The 21,427-nt window shown below is 30.5% G+C and overlaps 2 protein-coding genes across 3 annotated transcripts in view; one reads left to right on the top strand and one right to left on the bottom strand.

Annotated features, from left to right (window-relative positions):
• Positions 1-21,427, bottom strand: part of LOC125812189 (mitochondrial thiamine diphosphate carrier 2-like) — a 252,341-nt gene that overhangs the window by 163,059 nt on the left and 67,855 nt on the right. The gene's annotated exons all lie outside the window — the stretch shown is intronic.
• On the top strand, positions 6,773-7,321 carry LOC125812209 (flowering-promoting factor 1-like protein 3). Its single transcript, XM_049491734.1, has one exon. It carries the CDS (start codon positions 6,832-6,834, stop codon positions 7,147-7,149), a length of 318 nt encoding a protein of 105 aa, XP_049347691.1. The 5' UTR covers positions 6,773-6,831; the 3' UTR covers positions 7,150-7,321.

The following is a 21,427-nucleotide window of genomic DNA, read 5'->3' as shown; positions in this document are numbered from 1 at the left end:
GTATTTTAATTAAACTTTATATTTTTAAAATATCTTTAAATATATTCAGTACGATTCTATCATTTTATTTATTTATTTTTATTAAATTTTAAAAATTATTCAGTACAATTATAAATTTATATAAAATTAAACTTTTAGTTTTATTTAAAAAATTGAATAATCGGTTCAATTTGATCAGTAAATCAATTGTTTTGAAAAAAAAAACATCGATATCCATAACTATAGTACTTCATCATAATATTTATGAAATCCTAGTTGGTTCATTTCTTTCATTTATTAGTTTATTTAGATTTTCACACTGATGGAAAAAGTTAATAGAAATTCATGAAATATTTCTCACCTTTGACAAAGTCTAAGTTTCTAAGTCGATGTTATCTCTATATAGTTGCTCTATGTACGTATGTGAAATTACTATTAAATATGTACATATTTTTAGACAGAAACAAATAGATCAACTTAGTATATGCAGTTTACCAATCACAAATCAATAGACACACACAAAAATTAGCACCAAGACTTGAGAAATTATTATTTTTATCATCTTTATCGATGAAGTGTATCAAATAAAAAACAAAAGTGTTAAACAAACAAATATTAGCTATCTAGTGGTACAACGTACACCACTCATGATACTTATAACCTGGATTGTATTTTTCAAATGATGCATTTTACAATTGCGTAATAAGAAAATTAATGAATTGAACTTTTTCATTTTTACAAAATCGACCGAATTCGTTGGTTTTAATATTTTCCCTCGCCAATTAACGAATGGACTCTGTCTATTTCTTATGAAGCACTTGTATTATTCTTTTTGTAAGTTGTCACTTGTAATTATGAATAATTGTAGCCAAAAAAATTTGTATTTATCTATGAATTTTTTTCTTAGCAAAGAGTTGAATTATTCACTACAAATTTTAAGTCTTCGCTATTTAATATCTTACATATTTTGTGACAATTTTTTTGTTGTCACTAAATCACAGATTGAGTAGAGACAATAATATCTTTGTCACCAATTATTTATATTATAAGTGACGAAAATAAATGTCATAAATAAATGTAAATTTTTATAGCTAAAACTTATGATATTTAACTACGAACTCTAATTTGTCAATATTGTAACAATAAATTCTTCTAGATGAAAATTTTTTGTGTCCAAAAATTAATAAATTTTAAGACAAAAAATAATTTGTCATGAATTAGATATATTATTAGTGACGAAATAATGTGTCACCGATAACTTTAAATTCGTGACTAACAATCCTTAACAAATGGCGTGAAACTTTAGTGGACAAAACTTTGCTACGGATTTTTATGTTTCGTCACTAAAAGTATGTGTCTCATATATTTAAGCACGAAAAGTAAATTTTATTACTAAAAGCGAACAATTAGTGACGAATTTGATATCGTAGCTAATAAATTTGTAGCTATATATCATATTTGTTGTAGTGGAAGACCATTTCATATCTATCTCGGGAATGTCTACACTTGAATGAAAGGGTAATTATAATCATACTCCTAAAAAATCATATCTTTCATTTGAAAGGTTTGTGGAAAGTGGGTGTTGAACATTTTTGGCACACCTTTATAGTATACTAGTGTACAGTTCCCAATCATTAAGTTAATTTTAATAGTGTGTGATTTCTTAGAGGTGTTTTTCATGAATTTTCCTAGCATGCCATCAGACTGGGATATTAATTTAGAGCTAGGGAATCACCTATTTCTATTCCGTCATATCATATGGAACTGACTGAGTTGAGGGTGTTAACGATTTGATTACAGGATAAGAAAAATGATTGGAGCATGTGTATGTGTATTGACTATCCTCAATTAATTTAGACTTGATTATTTTTTTCGAACTTACTAATGCCCCATATGCATGACATTCATAAGTTTGATGAGTGATATTGTTAAGACCTCTATAGATTTCTTTATTGATGACTTATTAGTTTATTCGAAGGACCATGAAAGTCCCCTCAAGATATTGTTTTCAAAGATTCTCCCAAGCAAATGCTGATAAAAGTTCCATCTATATATAGATGGTCTGAATCAAAATGATAAAGAGGATATTGTTCATATCTTGGGGTTTACTGCGGGAAGCTTACCCTTTAGATACTTGGAGGTGCCATTGTCTACCAATAAGCTAACTATACCTCAGTACCTAATTCCACTTGTGGAAAATATTATTCAGAGAGTTAGATGGGTGGATAGTACATATATAGTCTTTTAGATCTTGTTGGAGGTAGATGGTTAGCTTCTATCCAGACCGGGGTCGTTTGGTAGAGTGTATAAGAAAAATGCAAAATATAGTGTATTAATTATGCTTGCATTAGTTATGATGAGATTTTTGTATGCAATGTTTGGTTTGGTGTACTAAAAATATTATGCATTACATAATTTTTTTAGAAAAAATATTTGTTTACAAAAATACCCTCCACAAATATAGTGGAAAGGCTGTAAAAGAAGTTTTTGAGGGCAATTGTGTCTTTAATAATGTTAATGCATGCATTAGAACCCATTGCATTACTAATGCATAGAAATAGATGGTATTAGTAATACACTCTTCAATACACAATATAGTGTATTACTAATACAAACATTAGTTATGCGTATGTTAGAAAAGTGTACCAAACAAGGTACTAATAATACATCAAACTAATGCAAGCATTATTTTTTCCAATACACTCTACCAAACGACCCCGTACATGTTTCAACTTTGGTTAATAAAGGGAAATTTGTTTAATAAAAAAAAATTCAAATGAACTAGAACCTCAACCAATTAATGGTCCAAATCACTCCCGAGCACCTCAAAAGTCGTGCAACATCTGACTAAGTTATAAATCACCATCCGAAACTAATGAAATCATCAAAACTTAATTCCAACCTCGTTAATTCAAAATATTGACTTTTGGTCAAACTTCTAAAACTAGAATTTCCTTCGATTCAAAGTCTTTTACTAATCACTCAAATGATTGAATCAATATTATCATGATGAGATGGAGTAAAAACTTGCCAAATGATGAACATTAGTATGAAGTGTAGAATTAGTGAAAGGTATTAATTGGTGGAACATGATTATATTCTGAAAAAGAAGTTAGAAGGTGGTCCATATATATTCCATATTGAGGAGATTCGGATAATATATGGTGTATAGAGTAAAGGATAAAAAAAATGGGAGGATTTTGAGAAGTGGTCGGGTTAATTCAAGTCACAAGGACCACATTTCACGAGAAGAAAATAAGGTTGTTTTCATTTTATTTTTTCCCTTTCAAGTTTGAGACCATCTTGCTAAGGAAAAGAGATTTGTATGTCCAAAAGCACTACAACAAACAAGAAATATACATTTCTAGCCTATAAATTATAAAAGCCACGAATCTTGCAATAGCTTTATTTTCTTTTCAAGATCGTCCTCTTTCTCATCTTGTTACTTGTTTACATACATTGTATACTAGATTTCACTTTTAAAAATAAAAATAAAAAATTCTCTAGACATACTAATTACATGTAGTGTCTATTAATCATTAATGTAGAAATTGCATATCTTATTTCAACTATCTTTTGGTTTTAGAAGAGAACAAAGAAAACAATTATAAGAGAATTCAAACTTGGGATCTGACTCTAGGGATATCTACATAATCCTTGCTAATCAACTTATTAATACAAACTGTCAAATGGTTGAGATTCCTCTATTCATTGTTGAAGTATGTGACCATTCTCATCTAAAAGACTCCTCACGTGTGGGCCTGATTCTTTTTTCATGGGCCAAACATGTGGAAATTCTTTTTGATACGGGTGATAGTGAGATTCGATCCCTGGACCTTTACTAGCTTTGATATCATATTGAACTGTATAATGACCATCTCATCTAAAAGTTTGTTTAGAGAGAACACACTTTTATTAGTTGATTATATTCTCAACATCCATAGTTAAGAATTTTGAATTCAAGACTTAAAGAATATATGAACTCCCTTGGATAAACCATTTTATTTCCCATAGTGGATATCCATTATATATCGTGAAGGAAAATCTTAGTAGCTTAGTTGGTTGATTACCTGAACGCCCACCTTGTTGGTGAGGGTTCGATTCCCCACATTGTAATCTCCTCCCCATTTCCCTTCCCCACCGTTGAATATTTGATGGTTAAATAAGAAAAGGTTAATATTATATTTATATGGAGTGTGTGTGTGTGAGGGGGCGGCAGATTATGACATTTTGTTCTCCTTAACTTGAAATATTCTCTTCTGTTTTTTTTTTAAAAAAAAAAAACAGTCAGATTCTTTCATATGATAATACAAAAAAAAGGTTCAGCCAAATCATATATTTATTTTGATAACCTTTATTGCCACAATACATGAAACTAAAATCAATCTGTATTTCACAAGAATTACGACATATATATATAGTACGGATGATTATTATTTTTAAATTTAAAGAAGCTAAAATACATTAAATGGAAAATGTATGTCATATTTGATCATCGTGGTACATCTTTTGCATCTCTTTCGGTTGTTGTTTCCTTGTGATTATATAAACATGTAGGTATTCATCGGGAATATTCTTCATTTATTTTGTTTGTCTGATTTTAACTTAGTTAAGGAACGATGAAATAGAAATTGTGGTTGATGGTCGAATTACTAGTAGTATGTTAGTGGAATAATTTCTTAGATGTATTACGACATTATCAAAGATTATATGATTAAAGAGAAAGCAAAGGGTAAAGTTAGACCTTTCGTATACCACAATTCACAAGAGTAAAAATTTTAAGCGTTTAACAAATTACAAGAGAAATTCTTGATCTTTTTCGTATGCAATATGATATGTTAGTGATTAAGAGAAATTTTAAGTCAATATTGTTATATATAATGGCAAGAACACCATGCTTTCTAACTTAGAGCAAAATTATATTTTTGCAAAGAACATTAGATATATTTGAACAGAATAATAGTCAACAGAGTTTAAAGTTAGGTGAACATCAATTGGATGGAGTTTACATTTTCTACCCTTTTTTTATTCTTTTTTTTTTTATAAAAAAACTCTAATTCATTTTCCATTGTCCTCTCCTTTTCTAGTCTATCCCCACCACAAAATCTGGAAACTTATCTAGTTTTAACACATATGTCATATTGAAGACTCCATTTTTCTAAATAATTAATAAATATTATGTATTTTAAATACTGATAATATTAATTTGGATCATTTCTTGATTTGTGTGTCAATTTCCTTGCACAGAGGCCATGCTAATCTTCTCGATGTCCAAAAGGGAAAGTACTACTAATATTAATTACATTTTAATTAAAATATATGTGAAAGTGAAAGTATATACATTGTTCATTAGCTTCTTGTTTTTGGGTTTTGATCTTCCAAATAATAGATAATTTACTTTTTACACCATCATGTTATCTTTGCCTATTATAATCGACTAATAGGTACCTATTTTATTTTCAAAATTTCAAATTCCACATTTTAAGAAAGTTTGTAGGTAGATGTTATTGGAGACCTGATTAGTATTTTTTTTGTTTCAATTTGTTTATTCTATCTCTTTTTTTAATAAGTCCGTTTAAAAAAGAAGAACTCTTTTTTTTACAACTCTTTAATTATAATTTTTCACACAACGACAAAAAATTAAAGAGCATTTTGTTACATCTGTCATACCTTTAATTTAAGATTACAAAATTTATAAATCTTCTTTTATCTTCTAAATTCCGTAGTAAATCAATATAGGGAAAACAAATTTAAACGAAATGAGTAGTATAAAAACGTATTTACACTAGTAGTGTACAAAAACAAAATTGGTTAATTAGTAATGACCTTTGATACGAATATTTTAAACCCATGCATTACATATAAATGGGTAATTAGCATGCAATTTCCTTTGATCCTTAGATTCCCTATGTGGGGTTAAAGATTTGGATTGATAAAGTAAAAATGGATTCTTCTCAATCCTATTATTCCACTACAACCTCCTTTTTCTCTCGTTCATGTAATTAGAAGTATACACAAAATTCCAAGAACTCAAAATGTTCTCAAACACGTGTCAATTTTCTATTTGCATGATCAATAATCAATAAATATATATTTTTTTATAATTTTTACTCCAATCATCTCATTTCCTTTGATTGTAAATTTTTATTTTTTGATTTCATGAACAGCGTCCTTATAAAGTTGGGAATTTTTTCACTTATATTATGTAAACAAAATGTCATATTCGTCCACTTTGATAATAGTAACAAGGGTATATTATATTCTTTAAGGGGTACAAGAATATGTTTCTCCTACAATCTTCTCGTACATTAGTTGTAAAATACCCCTCAAAACTTTTCACCTTGCTACACAATTTTGATATATATATATACATTCAAAACATAAGTAATTTTCTTCATTATCAACAAATTTAAGTGGTAATAAACTAATAATTAATCTTTTAAGTTATTTCCTTTGTTTCAATTTATGCAGTATAATTCGATTTTCAAGAATTAAACTTTTTGATTTTGATCGTGTATTCAGACACAAAATCTCTTTGAAATAAAATTTACATATTTAAAAACTGCATAAAAATTACAAGACATATAAATTGTGATCAAAGAAAAAATGATTTGAATCTCGAAATCCTAAAGATGCCAGAAACGGGGGAGACTACCCCACTATCTACTTTAACACCTCCATCAAACACACACAACTCCCTCTCAAACATAACTGTAAGCATCCAAAACCCTCTATATAAACCCCTCACATCCTCTTCCTTTCAAACCATCTCATCACAAACTACAAACATAAACAAAAACATTCTCATTCACCTTTCCTCTACAAAAAACATCTTCAAATTACTTAAACATCATGTCTGGAGTTTGGGTATTCAAGAATGGTGTTGTCCGTCTAGTGGAGAACTCCGATTGCCACGGGGCGAACGGACTCCGAAAAGTTCTTGTACATCTTCCTAGTGATGAAGTGATCACATCATATGCAGTACTTGAAAGGAAATTGTACTCTCTTGGATGGGAGAGGTATTATGATGAACCTGAACTTCTTCAATACCACAAAAGATCAACTGTTCATCTTATTTCTCTACCAAAAGATTTCAACAGGTTCAAATCCATGCACATGTTTGATATCGTCGTCAAGAATCGCAATGAATTCGAGGTTAGAGATATGTAAGGAAAAAAATGGAAGGAGTTGATCATTTGAATGTGTGTTTTGGTCCAGTGTGTTGTAATTAAGTTTTTATCTTTAATTTGTGATTTGTTTCAAAATGTTGTAATTTGGAAAGTTGTAAGGGAAAATGTTGTATATTAAATGTTGATTTGAAGTCGTAACTTTTTCGTTAAAACCGCTTGCCATATCACAAATGACAATGTTTTATGATTTATATATAAGAGATATATAGTTTAGTACTCCTGAAATATATTTTTTCCTTCAATTTGGCGCTTACAATATTGTTCCATATCATTAACTCAAGAATTAAATTAAAATGTAATAAATTTAGTATTGGTTATTACCTTTAATAAATAATTATAAACATTTTATGACATGTTGATCTAAAATAAAGCTACTTTTTCTTTGCCTTGTTTTAAGAAGAAACAAAATGACGAAGATATTTATTTGTTCTTCCTCTTCGACTTTAATGACTTCGAAAATGCACGCATCCCAAGACAATCTCATTTGTTTTTACTTTCTTTTTAAGAAAATAATTCCTTATATCTCCTTTTAGTACATCAGATTATTATATTATTACACCTTCTGTCTTTAATTACTTGTTTACTTTTCATTATTTTAGTTATCCCTAATTATTTATCCATTTTGACAATTAAAAAAGGACAATTTTTTAATATCTATTTTATCCTCAATTATTACTTTGAAAAATATTGAACTTCTTGAAACTCTTAAGTTTTTAATTCATTCACTTCATAATTAATAGAGGTAAAATGGTAAACTCACTATGTCAATCATTATTTTCTTAATATATAGGTGTTTCAATTTAATAGTGGACAAGTAATTAGGGACAAGGGGAGTATTTACTAGTAAGAGAAATTGTGCAATGTACGAGCTCAATATTTATCATATTTTTTCAAAAGTAATTTAAGTATTTTAATCTAAAATACGTTATATATATTTGTATGATAGTAAATCATCTCATCAAATGTAAAATAATATTATTAATATTGATAAATTTTAAATCGTGTTAATTTATGATTTAATTATTTTATTCTATGATAAATTATATACATGTAGTTGCAAAATTATCTCATTCTTTTTTTCTCAAAACTCTAATGTGAATGGGCTCATTAGGATATTCATAACTGAAGTATTTTTTTTATCAACTGTGTTTTTTTACTGTAAGAAGTTGCAAAAATTTACAAAAATATCAGCAACATTCAAAGTAATAAAGCTATAACTAAAATATATGAATTTAAAATTATAAACACAACTAAAATGAGTCACAGAATTTTAAAAACTATACACTCATTAAATTAAAATAGAAAAAAATATTTTTTTCAAAATAGAAAGTTGAGACTGAAGCTGGCAGGTCGACTCAACTCTCGCTTATATAATAAGAAAAAAACAAGATTATTGTTATTGGTTAAACCGCAAGTTGGCAACATATACACAAATTCCTTTAGCTCGAAACATTACTTAAAGAATTATTGCACACAATTAGTTTAGCTCGAACATAATAAAAATTAGATTATCTACTTGTCATACTAACTTATCTGAAAACAAAAACGAAAAAGCTTGGAAAGATTCATGTAACTTGTGCAATTTCTTTCTTAAATACTGAATTAGTGGGGTATATTTCACTTGATTTTAATATACCTATTCATAATCCTCGTTTACCTCTAAACACAGGTCATAAAATCTCTTGAAATATATACAATTCAAATTTATTACCATAAGGTTAGTGTTTACCTTTTAAATAGTAAAGTTAAATTTATATATACTATGTAACTTCAGGACATGTTAGTTGAATTGACCAAATTAACAAGCTTTGTAATAGATTAACCTAATTAATAAGTATAAAAGATGAACACTAAGCAAATAATTGAAATATAAAATAAAGAATTCACGCGAGAACCATGGCTAAATGGGAGAAAAATTGTGGGGTAAGGGTTGCACTTATTGTATCTCTAGGTATTTCTCACATAAAAAAAATGAAAACAACGTGATGGAACAAATTTCTAACTCTTTTATACATGTGATAAAAAAATTTCAACAAAAATAATTATGGAAACACTACATAGTATATACTTCACTACCATATATACTTATTTTACCTTTAGTTTAAAAAATAACACATAATACCACTTTTTAATAATTATACAATATATTTTAAAAAGTTAAATGATCAGATACACAAATTCCTTAAATATAAATATGGTATTGAATAATTATCTTTTACTCTAATCTCCTTAATTAATGGGATATTAACAATTCATATTTTATTTTGTCTCACATCATACCAATTCTCCAGCCAACCGTATATCTCCCCCCACCCCACCCCACACCCACCCCACGTTCTCCATCACCTCTATCATATTCTCTCTTCCTTCATCTTCAATCTCTTATCCCAAGTTCATCTCCCCATCCTCTATCTTTCTTCCTTATCCATTGTAGATCTTCCTCACTAAATCATCAAAAATCACTACTAAAAAACTGTCAAAAAGCGACGGCCAAAAGCAACGGACTGCATCACTTTTTTGGTCAAAATCGACGAAAAAGTGATGCAGTCATGTTCATCGCTTTTTAATTTTTTCTCCAGGAATTTTTTTAACAAAAGCGACTGAGTCCGTTGCTTCTTTTATATTTTCATTTATTTTTTATTTTCAATAAGCGACGCAGTCCGTCGCTTTTCTGGAAATTAATATTTTAAAAATTCCAGAAAAGTGATGGACTAAAGGACACTGTCCGTCACTTTTCTGGAAATTATTTCTTTAAAATACCCAGAAAAGCGACGGACTAAAGGACCCTGTCCGTCGCTTTTCTGGGTTTATTTGAAAAAAATAAAGCAAAAAAGCGACGGATAAAATCACCCTGTCCGTCACTTTTTTTTGCAATTTTTGACAGCAGAAACTGCCAGTTTCTGCTGCCCACTTGCAAATACATATCAATTCAATTCAATACATATTCATCAGCTCAATCAAACAGAACAATCTAAACATCACACAACATATAAAACATCAAACTTAAATCAATCTTCAAAAATATTTAAATCACAATACAAAAACTTATAAAGTTATTCAAAATTAGTTTCAAAAAGTTCATAAAAGAGACCTAAACTAGGGAGTGCGATCTACAAAATCATCATCCTCGTCACTGTCGTAGTCGGTATCCTCGGCAGGAGAAGATGTAGTTGGTCGATGAGCGAGGTTCAACACTTGTTCTTTGATTTCCTAAACGGTCGCACTCATGCTTTGTTGTTCAGCTACTCTTCTCCGCTTCGACTCTGTCAGTGCCGATGTAAGCTGTGCTATTTGAGACGACATAGCAACAATCTGAACATCGTCAAGTGCCTTGGCTTGACGTGACGATCCAATACCTTCTAAGCCTGAGTGGAGTCTTCTTATATTGTTTCAAGAGCCTAGACCATAGACTCTACCCTTGTGTGTCCCCTTACCACTTTCTCTGTCCAAATTTGGGTGGACAGTTCATGTGTCATTTGGACCGAACTATCTAGATTCTCAGCGACGTACTGATGAAACTCATTCTGCATATTAAGTATAAAAATTGACATCAATATATATACATATCATAAATATATTCACTATTAATATATATTATTCATATTAAATAACTTACAAAAGTTCGTTCGGCCCTTTCCTCGACCCACACATCCGGATCCGACTCATTTTCTTTCTTCTTCACATGAGTCTTCTTGAACACCTCCGATTCAATGGGAGTGCGCCCCAATTCTTTTTCCTATAAATAAAAACTGAAATTTATAACGATTTATATGAATCAAGTAATTATTTATTTAAAAGTTTGAATTATAACTTACCATCTCTCTTGTAATTGTTCCAACGGTCTTTGCACCTCCGGTGTTCAACGAGCCACCCTTAAGACTGCCTCTAGCCTTTTTGGCTTGTTCGAACATTGCCTTAAACTTATATGTGTTCCAATACACACGCAAATCATAAAAAACATGAGGCAACATCCAATCCAGACGTTGATCAGTATCCCAAACTTTCTTTATCCAGCTAGACAGTCTCGCGGATGCCCTCCTCTCAATATGATCGTAATGAACAAATTGTACCTCGACTCCGAAGTACACAGAGTCTGAAAAAAATTGAATAGCGTTAATTAGATTGATAGTAAAAAAAATGTAAAGTATACTAAAATTATTAAACTTACCTAAAAATATATACCTTAAATTCATTAAACATCGCCTAACGTATACTGTTTGGAATCTCGCTCCAAGAGTGATAAGCCTGTATATAAAGTCTTCTAACGCAATCTTTTAAATCCCGGGTAGCATCCTTTGCAAGATGCCACCTGCAAAACACATAATAAATATATTAGTTCATGAATAATATATTAAAGTATAAGAAATAAATAAAATAAACTAACAAATAGATAACAAAACAAACTTACGATGATCCATCCGGCTCAATCATGACTCTATCAAGTCTGTCCTTGAGACCAAGAGCTATAACAGGCATCTCATCATCTGGTGTAGCACTAGGTGCAACTGTAGATGAAGTTAATACAATAGAATGTACAAACGCTGAGTCAATGGAGGCGTACCAGTCATAGCATCTGACTGCTCGCTACTAGAATCTTCAATCCTTATGGTAGATAATTGAGGAGATGTACCTGTGGGAGATGGAGTACCATCCGATATCCTATTTGCCGATAAGGGTCGTGGTCGACGAATAGCCTGTAAGGTAGGTCCTTGTAGCGCCGTGAAGGCAATGCCTGTGAAGTAGATGAAACACCGACTGGTCGACGGTAATTAAGATAATATTGACGAGGATCCGCCGTACTAAATGAAAAAAACAAATAAATGAGTATCATGACTGATGCACTCTGGCGTAGAAGAAATAGATCCTGGAATATCCTCAGGATCTATGGGTTTCCTAGACTTCTTCTTTTTATAGTCTGGCTAACTCCAAAATGCTCGCGATGTCTATCACCGTCACTGTCTGATGACATCTGTATGCAAATTTACATGTATAATATATAAAAATCATAAATTAAATAAAATTAGCAAAATAAATTAACTTACATATACTATCTTTCATTATACTACTATTCCTCCTCGCTTGTTTCAATTCCATCATTCTCTCATTCTTCATCCTCAGTTGTTTCATTTTCATTATTATCCCATTCTTTGTCATCAAATAATTCATTTTCCTCATTTTCGAATATTTCTTCCTCAACATTCAGTATCTCATCATCAAATACTTCTTATAATGTGTTGAGGATGTTGTAGTGTGGTTTCCAATTCAATATCAACTTGTTGATGAACAATTGCAACATCATTTTGATACGTCACATTTAAGACATTGTCAATTTCAAATCTTCCCACAGACTTACTTTTTATAACAACCCACGAATCAACTTTGTCTCTATGCAATAAATATGCAGCGTAATACACGTGTTTAACATTTTGTGCAATAATAAAAGGATCATAACTTCTGTATTTCCTAGTGTGCTTAACTTCAATTATATTATGTTGATGGTCCACCTTTGTGCTTCTATGTGATGGGTCAAACCACTCACACCAAAACAATACATTCTTCTTCTTAGGCCAACCTGAATACCTCACTTCAATAATCTCATGAATGACATCATAATATTCAATAGTTTGGCCAATACCATCAACATCACCTTGTATGTAGACACCACTATTATTTATTTTCTTGTTCCTAGAAACTTCTTCAATTTAAAACTTAAAACCATTGACACAATACTTATTCATTGTTAGTACTTGAGATTCAGGTCCAAGTGCTACTTCTTTCACTAATTGCAAATGTTGGACACTTGAGTATTCATCGTAAACCTACGTGATTGTTATTTCAAGTAATATAATTTAGTATAACATGAATATATTATTAAATACTTAGTGATTGCACACTTACATAGTTTGTTAGCCATTTGAAAAATTTTGTATATATGACCTCATTACCCCATGTGTTTAAGAACAAGCTGATCATTTTACATTCAAGTATTTCGTTAGTTAATGAACACTTATTAGTCTGTAATTTGATAACATATTTTTAACACTTACTTGAGATATGGTTGAATCTCTGGAAAATTAAGCAAAATATGTGTCATAGCTGATTGCATTTCCATATTAGTGAAGCCTCGTTTTTCACGTTTTTTTATATCCTCGACCATTTTGATTAAAAATTAATATCGGTGGAAATAAAGGATCAATATCGCCTTCATCATTGCGATTGGGCCTATTTCTCCTACATGACACATCATCACTAAAGTAATAAGAATAAAAATCACCAGTTTCTCTCCCAATATGACCTTGAACGACTAATCCTTTGATCTTTTCCCTTTGCTTAATTGTTTGCTTGAAACTACCAATTTTTCTGCATGTATATATATATATATGTTAATAAAAGACTTGGTGAATATATATAACTTAGTGAATATTTCAAATGGATACATCCATCTTGTTTGAACCAGACCTTCGAGGTGGGCATCTTGTACAAGGTGAATTGGAAGATGCTCCATCACATCAAAGAAACCACATGGAAATATCTTCTCCAACTTAGTAGTAATAACAAGAATATTTTCCTCCATCCTGTCTAAACTACTCTCCAACAACTTTTCAGAACACAAATCTTTTAAAATAAAACTTATCTCTGTGATTGGTTTCCATATCCTTTCGGGTAGATGGCTAAAAGCGATAGGAATTAAAGTTTCCATGAACACATGACAATCATGACTTTCATACCTATCAATTTTCCTTTATTCATATCTTTCCGCTTTCCTAAATTCGAAGCATAGCCCTCCGGCATCCTTAAATTTTTAACCCACTCACAAATTTCATGTTTCTTATCCAATGTTAATAAAAAGCTGGCTTTGGGCTTAACTATTTTACCATTTTGTAATTCATGTAGCCATGACTCTTTTCCCTTACAATATTCCTTTATGTCCATTCTAGATTTTGGATTGTCTTTTGTCTTACCCTTAACATCCATCACTGTGTTAAACAAATTGTCAAAATAATTTTTTTCAATGTGCATCACATCAAGATTATGTCGTAGCAGATTGTCCTTTCAATACGGCAATTCCCAAAATATGTTTTGTTTGGTCCAATTATGTTCAACACCATATCCAGGAAGTTTAGAAGGTGAAGCTTCTGTAACTTTAGGTAATTGAGAAACTCTTTCCCAAATTTGATGCCATGTGAGTAATAGAGGTGGGGGGGGGGGGGGTCCCTTTCAATCTTATTTTTCCTAAATGCATTTTTCATCTTTCTAAACTCATGGTCCATTGGCAAGAACTGACAATGACAATCAAACCATGTATTTTTTCTGTCATGCTTTAAAGGGAATGCCTTACTATTTTCGATGCAATACGGACATGCTAGTTTTCCAGCTGTCATCCAACCAGACATCATCTCGTATGCAGGAAAATCATTAATAGTCCATATTAAAGAAGCACGCATAACAAATTTCTGCTTAGTTGATATATCATAAGTCAAAACGCCTTCAAACCACAATTGTTTGAGCTCATCTATCAATGGTTGTAGATAGACATCAATCAAATTTTTTGGATTACGGGGACCTGAAATAACACAACTTAGAAAGATGTAGGGACTTGTCATGCACATTTTAGGAGGAAGATTATATGGAGTAAGAAATATCGGTCAACATGAATGGTGAAGCGGCATTAGAGAATGGTGTGAAGCCATCTGCACACAACCCCAATCTAACATTTCTTGGTTCACTAGAAAAATCAGGATATACATTATCAAAATGCTTTCATGTTTCACCATCAGATGGATGAGACAAGATACCCGACGACCTTCTATATTCATGATGTCATCTCATATGTGGGGCTGACCTCATTTATGCATACAACCTCTTTAACCTAGGAATAATTGGTAGATAATGCATCGCCTTAACTGGGACTATCTTTCCAGTCGGAGTGCTCTTATAACAAGCATGTCCACAAAACTTACAATTTTCTAAATTTCTATCAGTCTTGTAAAACAATATGCAACCATTAACACAACAATGAATTCTATCATACGTCAATCATAACTTGGAAACCAAACGTTTTGCCTGATAGAAGTTCTTAGGTATGTTAAACTCCGGATTAACTACTTCACCCAAAAGGTCAACCATTGAGTCCATAGCCGCATTAGGAACATTCCAATCTAATTTAATATTCATTAATCTAACTGCAACTGACAAGGTAGAATGCGGACTCCCTTCACATAATGGACGACTAAACTCTTCTAATTGATCATAGAAGCATCTTGCTTCTTCATTAGGAGCTTCATCAAAATAGTGTTCGGGTTCCATCCCACCTTGAACCCCAAAAACATCATTGATCATTTCATGAACCCTATCATGTTCAACCCTATCATCATGTTCAACCCTAATTTGGCCATGTGGTGCAAGCATATTATATTCATCCACATGCATCGAATTATAAAACATACTATCAATCCATCTCTTTCTCCATGATCAACCCATACAAAATATCTAGGCTTAAATCCATTACGGTACAAATGAACCATGACTGCATTTGGGGTAAAAACTTTTAAGCACTTACATGCACTACAAGGACACCTAACCAATCTATTATTCGTGAAAATGTCAAGTGTCATTGTATGTTCAATAAAATCTCTAACACCGTCAATAAACTCAGGTTTCAAACCAGCACCAGTTTCATAATGCATATTATACATCCACATATAGATATTCAATTATATTATAAATTAAATTTAATTTTAATTTTACTACATTAATTAATTGTTAATATATATTTATAATAATTAATTAATAATTATATTTATTATTACTTATATACCTAATTAAATTTAATATTAATTTTACTACATTAATTAATTGTTAATATATATTTATAATAATTAATTAATAATTATATTTATTATTACTTATATACCTAATTAATTAGTTCATAAATACTACATTTCAAGCTTAATTAATTCATACATTTTAATAGCTTTAAGATTTCAAATAATTAATTATATTTCTAATTAAGTTCAACTTATTATAAATTAAGTTGAAAGTTATAATTAAGTTTAAATATATTAAGGTCAATAAGATTTTAATAAGTACTTCAAAGTTTAATTATTAAGTTCTAATTAATTGAGGTCATCAAGAATTAGTTATTAAGTTCTAAGTTCAATGTTCAAGTTCATATCAAAGTTCTAAAATTAGTTATACATAAACTTCAAATCCAAAAATTAGCTAGTTATTATATTCAAGTTCAAGTTCATATCTAATTTCTAAACTTAGTTATATATAAACTTCCAATCCAAAAATTAGTTATATTCAAATTCTAAGTTCAAGTACAATTTCTAATTTCATGTTTATATAATCTCTAAAATTAGTTATATATAAAATTTTTAGCCAAGAATAATTAGTTATATTCAAGTTCTAATTAAGTTCAACAACTTCGAGTTCTAATTAAATTCATCATATATATCCAATTTCTAAAATTAGTTATACATAAAATTCTAACTCAAGAATTAATTAGTTATATTCAAACTTCAAGTTCAAGTTCTAAATCTAACTTCAATTCATTAAATTTCAATTCATCTAACTTCAAATTAACACTCCACTAACTAACAATCAATCAATCCTAACTAAAATAAAAAACCCTAAATTATTCACTAACTAACTAACTAACAATCAATAAAAAAAAATTCAATACACTAATTAACACAATAAAAAACCCTAAATCATTCACTTACTAACTAACAGTCAATCAAACTAACAATCAATAAAAAATAAATTCAATACACTAATTAACAAAGTCAATACTCAAATTGAAAAAAATTAAAAATAATTTAATGAAACCCTAACCTTGAATTAAAGGAGAAGGAGACAGTGGAGTGGGGTTGGGGTCGGCTTTGGCAGTAGCGCAGTGGGGTGGGGCAGCGGCGATGGGCAGCGTCGGCGTCGGCGTCTATAGAGAGGAAGAGAGAAGGAAGAGAAGATAGAAGGAAGAGAGATGGAAAAATGGGGAATTTCGCATCTGTGCTTTAGATATTTTAACAAATGCAACGAACAACGTCTCTTTGTCCGTCGCTCTTTAAGAAATATTTGACCAACATGTTGACCAAAAAGCGACAGACTAAGAGACACTGTCTGTCGCTTTTATTAATGATTTGACCAATATTTTAACTAAAAAGCGACAGACTAAGAGATGTTGTCCGTCGCTTCTTTAAAAAATAATTAATCAATTAAAATTAATAAAAAGCGACGGATGGCGTGCTTATTTTTTAATTTATAAATAATTATTTTTAATAAAAAGCGAAGGACATCGTCTCTAACTATTTTTAATAATTAATTATATATCTATTTGGCTTAAAAATCCGCGAAATAAAGCGACAGACTAAGAGATGTTATCCATCGCTTTTTGTAAAATAAATTTTTTAAAAAATATTTTTATTCTAAAGCGATGGGCAGTGTGGCAATTTGTGTCACTTTTCGGAGCGACGCCGTCCGTCGCTTTTTTGTCCGTCATTTTTTAACAGTTTTTTTGTAGTGAATTGAATTGAAAACATGGTATTACTATATTTTTTGGGTATTTATTTGTACAAAATTTGATTTTCTTTTTATTTGTTTGAGAATTAAAAATAGGAACAAAAACTTTATGGTCATAAAATTGTTTGATTGACATGTTTAGGGAACCTCAGCCGGCGGTGGTGTTTCATCATCGAAAAAGCAGGAATGGTATTACAAGAACTACGGTTAACGGGAACAGGTTGTTAGAACGGAGAAATAGAAGTTGAAAGACAAGATCCAGAGTCATATCAGTGTTGGATTCAAGTTTCGGACTTGGTGAATTTACGACGAATCTGTAGAGATACAATGTTTGTTATACATATCTAAATGTTCTATGTATCTACCCTTCCTCTATGTATCTTCCTTCTATGCATATATTCTTATTCTATATATTTGTTTATTTATTAAATGTATATGTATTTTCTATTAAATATATATGAGTTGTTTTCTGTCATGTATTTGAGCATGTTATTCTATGTATCCGAGATCTTTCTGTCATGATCTAGTGTGTTTCCCTTAGTGTATTTGAGACGGTTCTGTTATATATCCGAGACAATCCAGTCATGTGTCTGGTTATACTTCAATGAGATTGTTGTAGATCACACTTTTACGAAATTACGACAATCACAAATTCATTGTTGGCGCAGTTAGCGATAATAAAGACCTACCAATGCCAAAATGAACATTTATCAAATCAAATTCAATTGAAAAGATTAATATAGAATAATAAGATACATACTTCAGATACATAACAAGTTTCAAATACATGTTATGTATTATATATACGTATATAACAGATACACCTAATGAAATATATTTAATGAAATTAGGTGGATGAATCATATACATAGTAAGAGATACACATTGTTCTCTAAACATAAAAATATGAAAAAAAAAGAAGTCAAAATTCAAAGAAATAAATTCGAATTTCTGGAAAAAGTTGTTCACTTTGGTGTTGTTGGAAAATAAATGGAAAAAAATAGATTTTTTTTAAATTGCTTTTTAGAAGTTGTTAGAGTAATTATACTCAAAAGTTGTTAAAAAGGTGATATCCTTCTTAAATTAAGCATTTGTGATGCTGTAAATCTATTTGAATTGTAAATTAATCATTAACTATTCCTTTAATTAAGGAAATAAGTTACACACATTTAATTCAAATTAATAAATTATGTATCTCGACTTTTAAAATTGACGGATACATGTATCTGACGAGGATTGATTCACGTATCCAAAGGCCGAAATATGGTATATGAAGTAATATTTAAACTAACGTGAATCCTAGTAATGATGACATAAACTAGTGAGATTTATGTAGATTGCCCAATAATTATTGTACATGTAATGTGTCGATATTGTGTAAATAGTAATGCAATGTATAGGTATTGTAAACATAATGTATAATCATATATATTTATGTATATGTATGTATCAAAAATATATGCATACTTCTATCTACATTATTTATAAAATACATTATATAAAGTATACATTGACTTTACAATATAGAATACTTATACATGAACTATGCACTGACTATACATTATGATACACTCAAAAAGCTGAATAGAGCTTAACTATACATGAAGTATACGCTGACTATACATGAATTTGCACACACACACACGCACATGCACACACACACGCACACGCACACGCACACGCACACACTATAACTTAGTAAAACAGGACAATCATGAATAACCCAAGTAAGAAAATATTAACAAAACTTTCAATCATCAACCCGACTTAACAACTACAACAAATTATGTGATTCTACACCCCCTTTCAAGTAATTCAAACCACCCAAGAATCTCTAAGATATCACCTACAATGTTTAACTTGCAAACTCGGTTTACAAGAACCACTCCAACATTTAACACAATGATCCAACCACTCATGGACCAACACATAGATTTCAACCAAACATGTATCAGGCGTGGTACTTGGCCAGCCATAATAGAATTATGTATCATTCAACCGAAAGTCACAGACATCACAAAAATCACAACGCGATGAAAATAACTCACACTTGTAAAATCAACAAGTATTAAGACAATTTCATTATATGAGAAGAACAATGGATATCATTGACATTCATTCCCTTATTACCTAGAACACGAAATGTACATACAATATTAACGAAACAGTTAACATGCATACATAACGTAAATTGGAAAACAATTCAACCATCACCTACCATGAACCAAGCTTGAATTCTTTACTCGACCTGAGTCTTCCCTTTTTGCAAAGCTTTAGCTTGATCTATGTTTAAAAATAATAACACCAACACAAAATCAACCTCAAATGACCTAAACATCTTTGAATTGTATCTTAATCCCAAACCTCAAGCTGATCTCATGATCATCCCACTCAACCTAGGGCTTTTCCACCAATAATTCACATAAAACTACCAATTTTATGGTTACATTAGCGAATTATGATAGTATAATCATGAATAAATAGTTTATAACCAAAACTCAAGGTTTTACACCCCACAATCCTTGGTATACCAGATTTTTTCCTCTTAGGTTAAGTCAAATCGTCCCCTAGAGTCATAACTATCGATCCTATGGTATATGAATCGAAGTATTGGATTAGGAGAACGAACTACTTACCCTTACAAAGAATCTTGATAAAAAAAAACTTATATTTTAGACCAATCCCTTAAAGTCGAGTTCAATCGGGGTTCTACTCATTCGAATTCAATTCTGAAAAGTCCTACAGACTCCTTAATGTCTTAGTTAAAAGGAAACCCAACCCAAACTTAGACATTTTACCCCATCCTTTCTCGGATTATCTTAGACTTCACCTCGCTTAGATTTCATTTGAGCGTTGCCTAACCTGAAATTTTCAACTCCTAAATCTGAAAGTTTCTCACCCAATTTCTTTAACGATTAGCTTACCCATAACAAATAGAATTTTCAACTCCTAAATCTAAAAGTTTCTCACCCAATTTCTTTAACGATTAGCTTACCCAAAACAACTAGAAGGGTCGTTACAATTACATAACATATATTGAAAATTAAATTTATAAACACTATAATATGTAAGTCAAAACCTGAAAAATAATATTAACAGTTATTACTTAAACAAGTATTGACATATAAAAATTCAAAATACATTTATTTTAATACCTTGTAAGTTATATATATATATATATATATATATATATATTGTATGTTTTATATCTTGGACATATATATATATATACTTAATTACACAAATATTCCTACCATATTTATTAAGGGGAACTTTCACATATAGCCACTCAAAATAGCCTAATTACTCTCCAAGCTATAGTTTGATAATTACAATTCGTAGCTATATGTTATAGGAAGGAGAGAGGCGAGCGAGACTGGGAGAGAGAGGAGAGAGGCGAGCAAGACTGGGAGAGAGATGAGAGAGGCGAGAGAGAGGGGGCAAAGAGTGGGAAAAAGGTGATTTGTATATGTATATAGGTTAGATAATTGTATATTATACATATGTATTTGTATATATGGCAAGCGAGATTGGGAGAGGGAGGAGAGAGGCGAGCGAGAGAGGGCAGAGAGTGGGAGAGAGGTAAATTGTATATGTATATAGGTTAGATAATTGTATATTATACATATGTATTTTGTATATTCTGGCGAATAATACATATACAAACGTGGCTAATTATACAAACTCGAAGTCAGCCCGCGTAATTAATGTATAATATTAGTCGTGAGTGGTAA

This window comes from Solanum verrucosum, unplaced genomic scaffold (genome assembly GCF_900185275.1).
Source record: "Solanum verrucosum unplaced genomic scaffold, falcon-dt-bn FXZP01000115.1, whole genome shotgun sequence".
NCBI lineage: Eukaryota > Viridiplantae > Streptophyta > Magnoliopsida > Solanales > Solanaceae > Solanum > Solanum verrucosum.
The sequence above is the reverse complement of the archived record's forward strand: the minus strand, read 5'-3'. Positions and strand labels throughout refer to the sequence as shown.

Bases quoted from the DNA above. Each gene is read 5' to 3' on its own strand.
- LOC125812209 (XM_049491734.1), top strand. From the start codon at position 6,832: ATGTCTGGAGTTTGGGTATTCAAGAATGGTGTTGTCCGTCTAGTGGAG.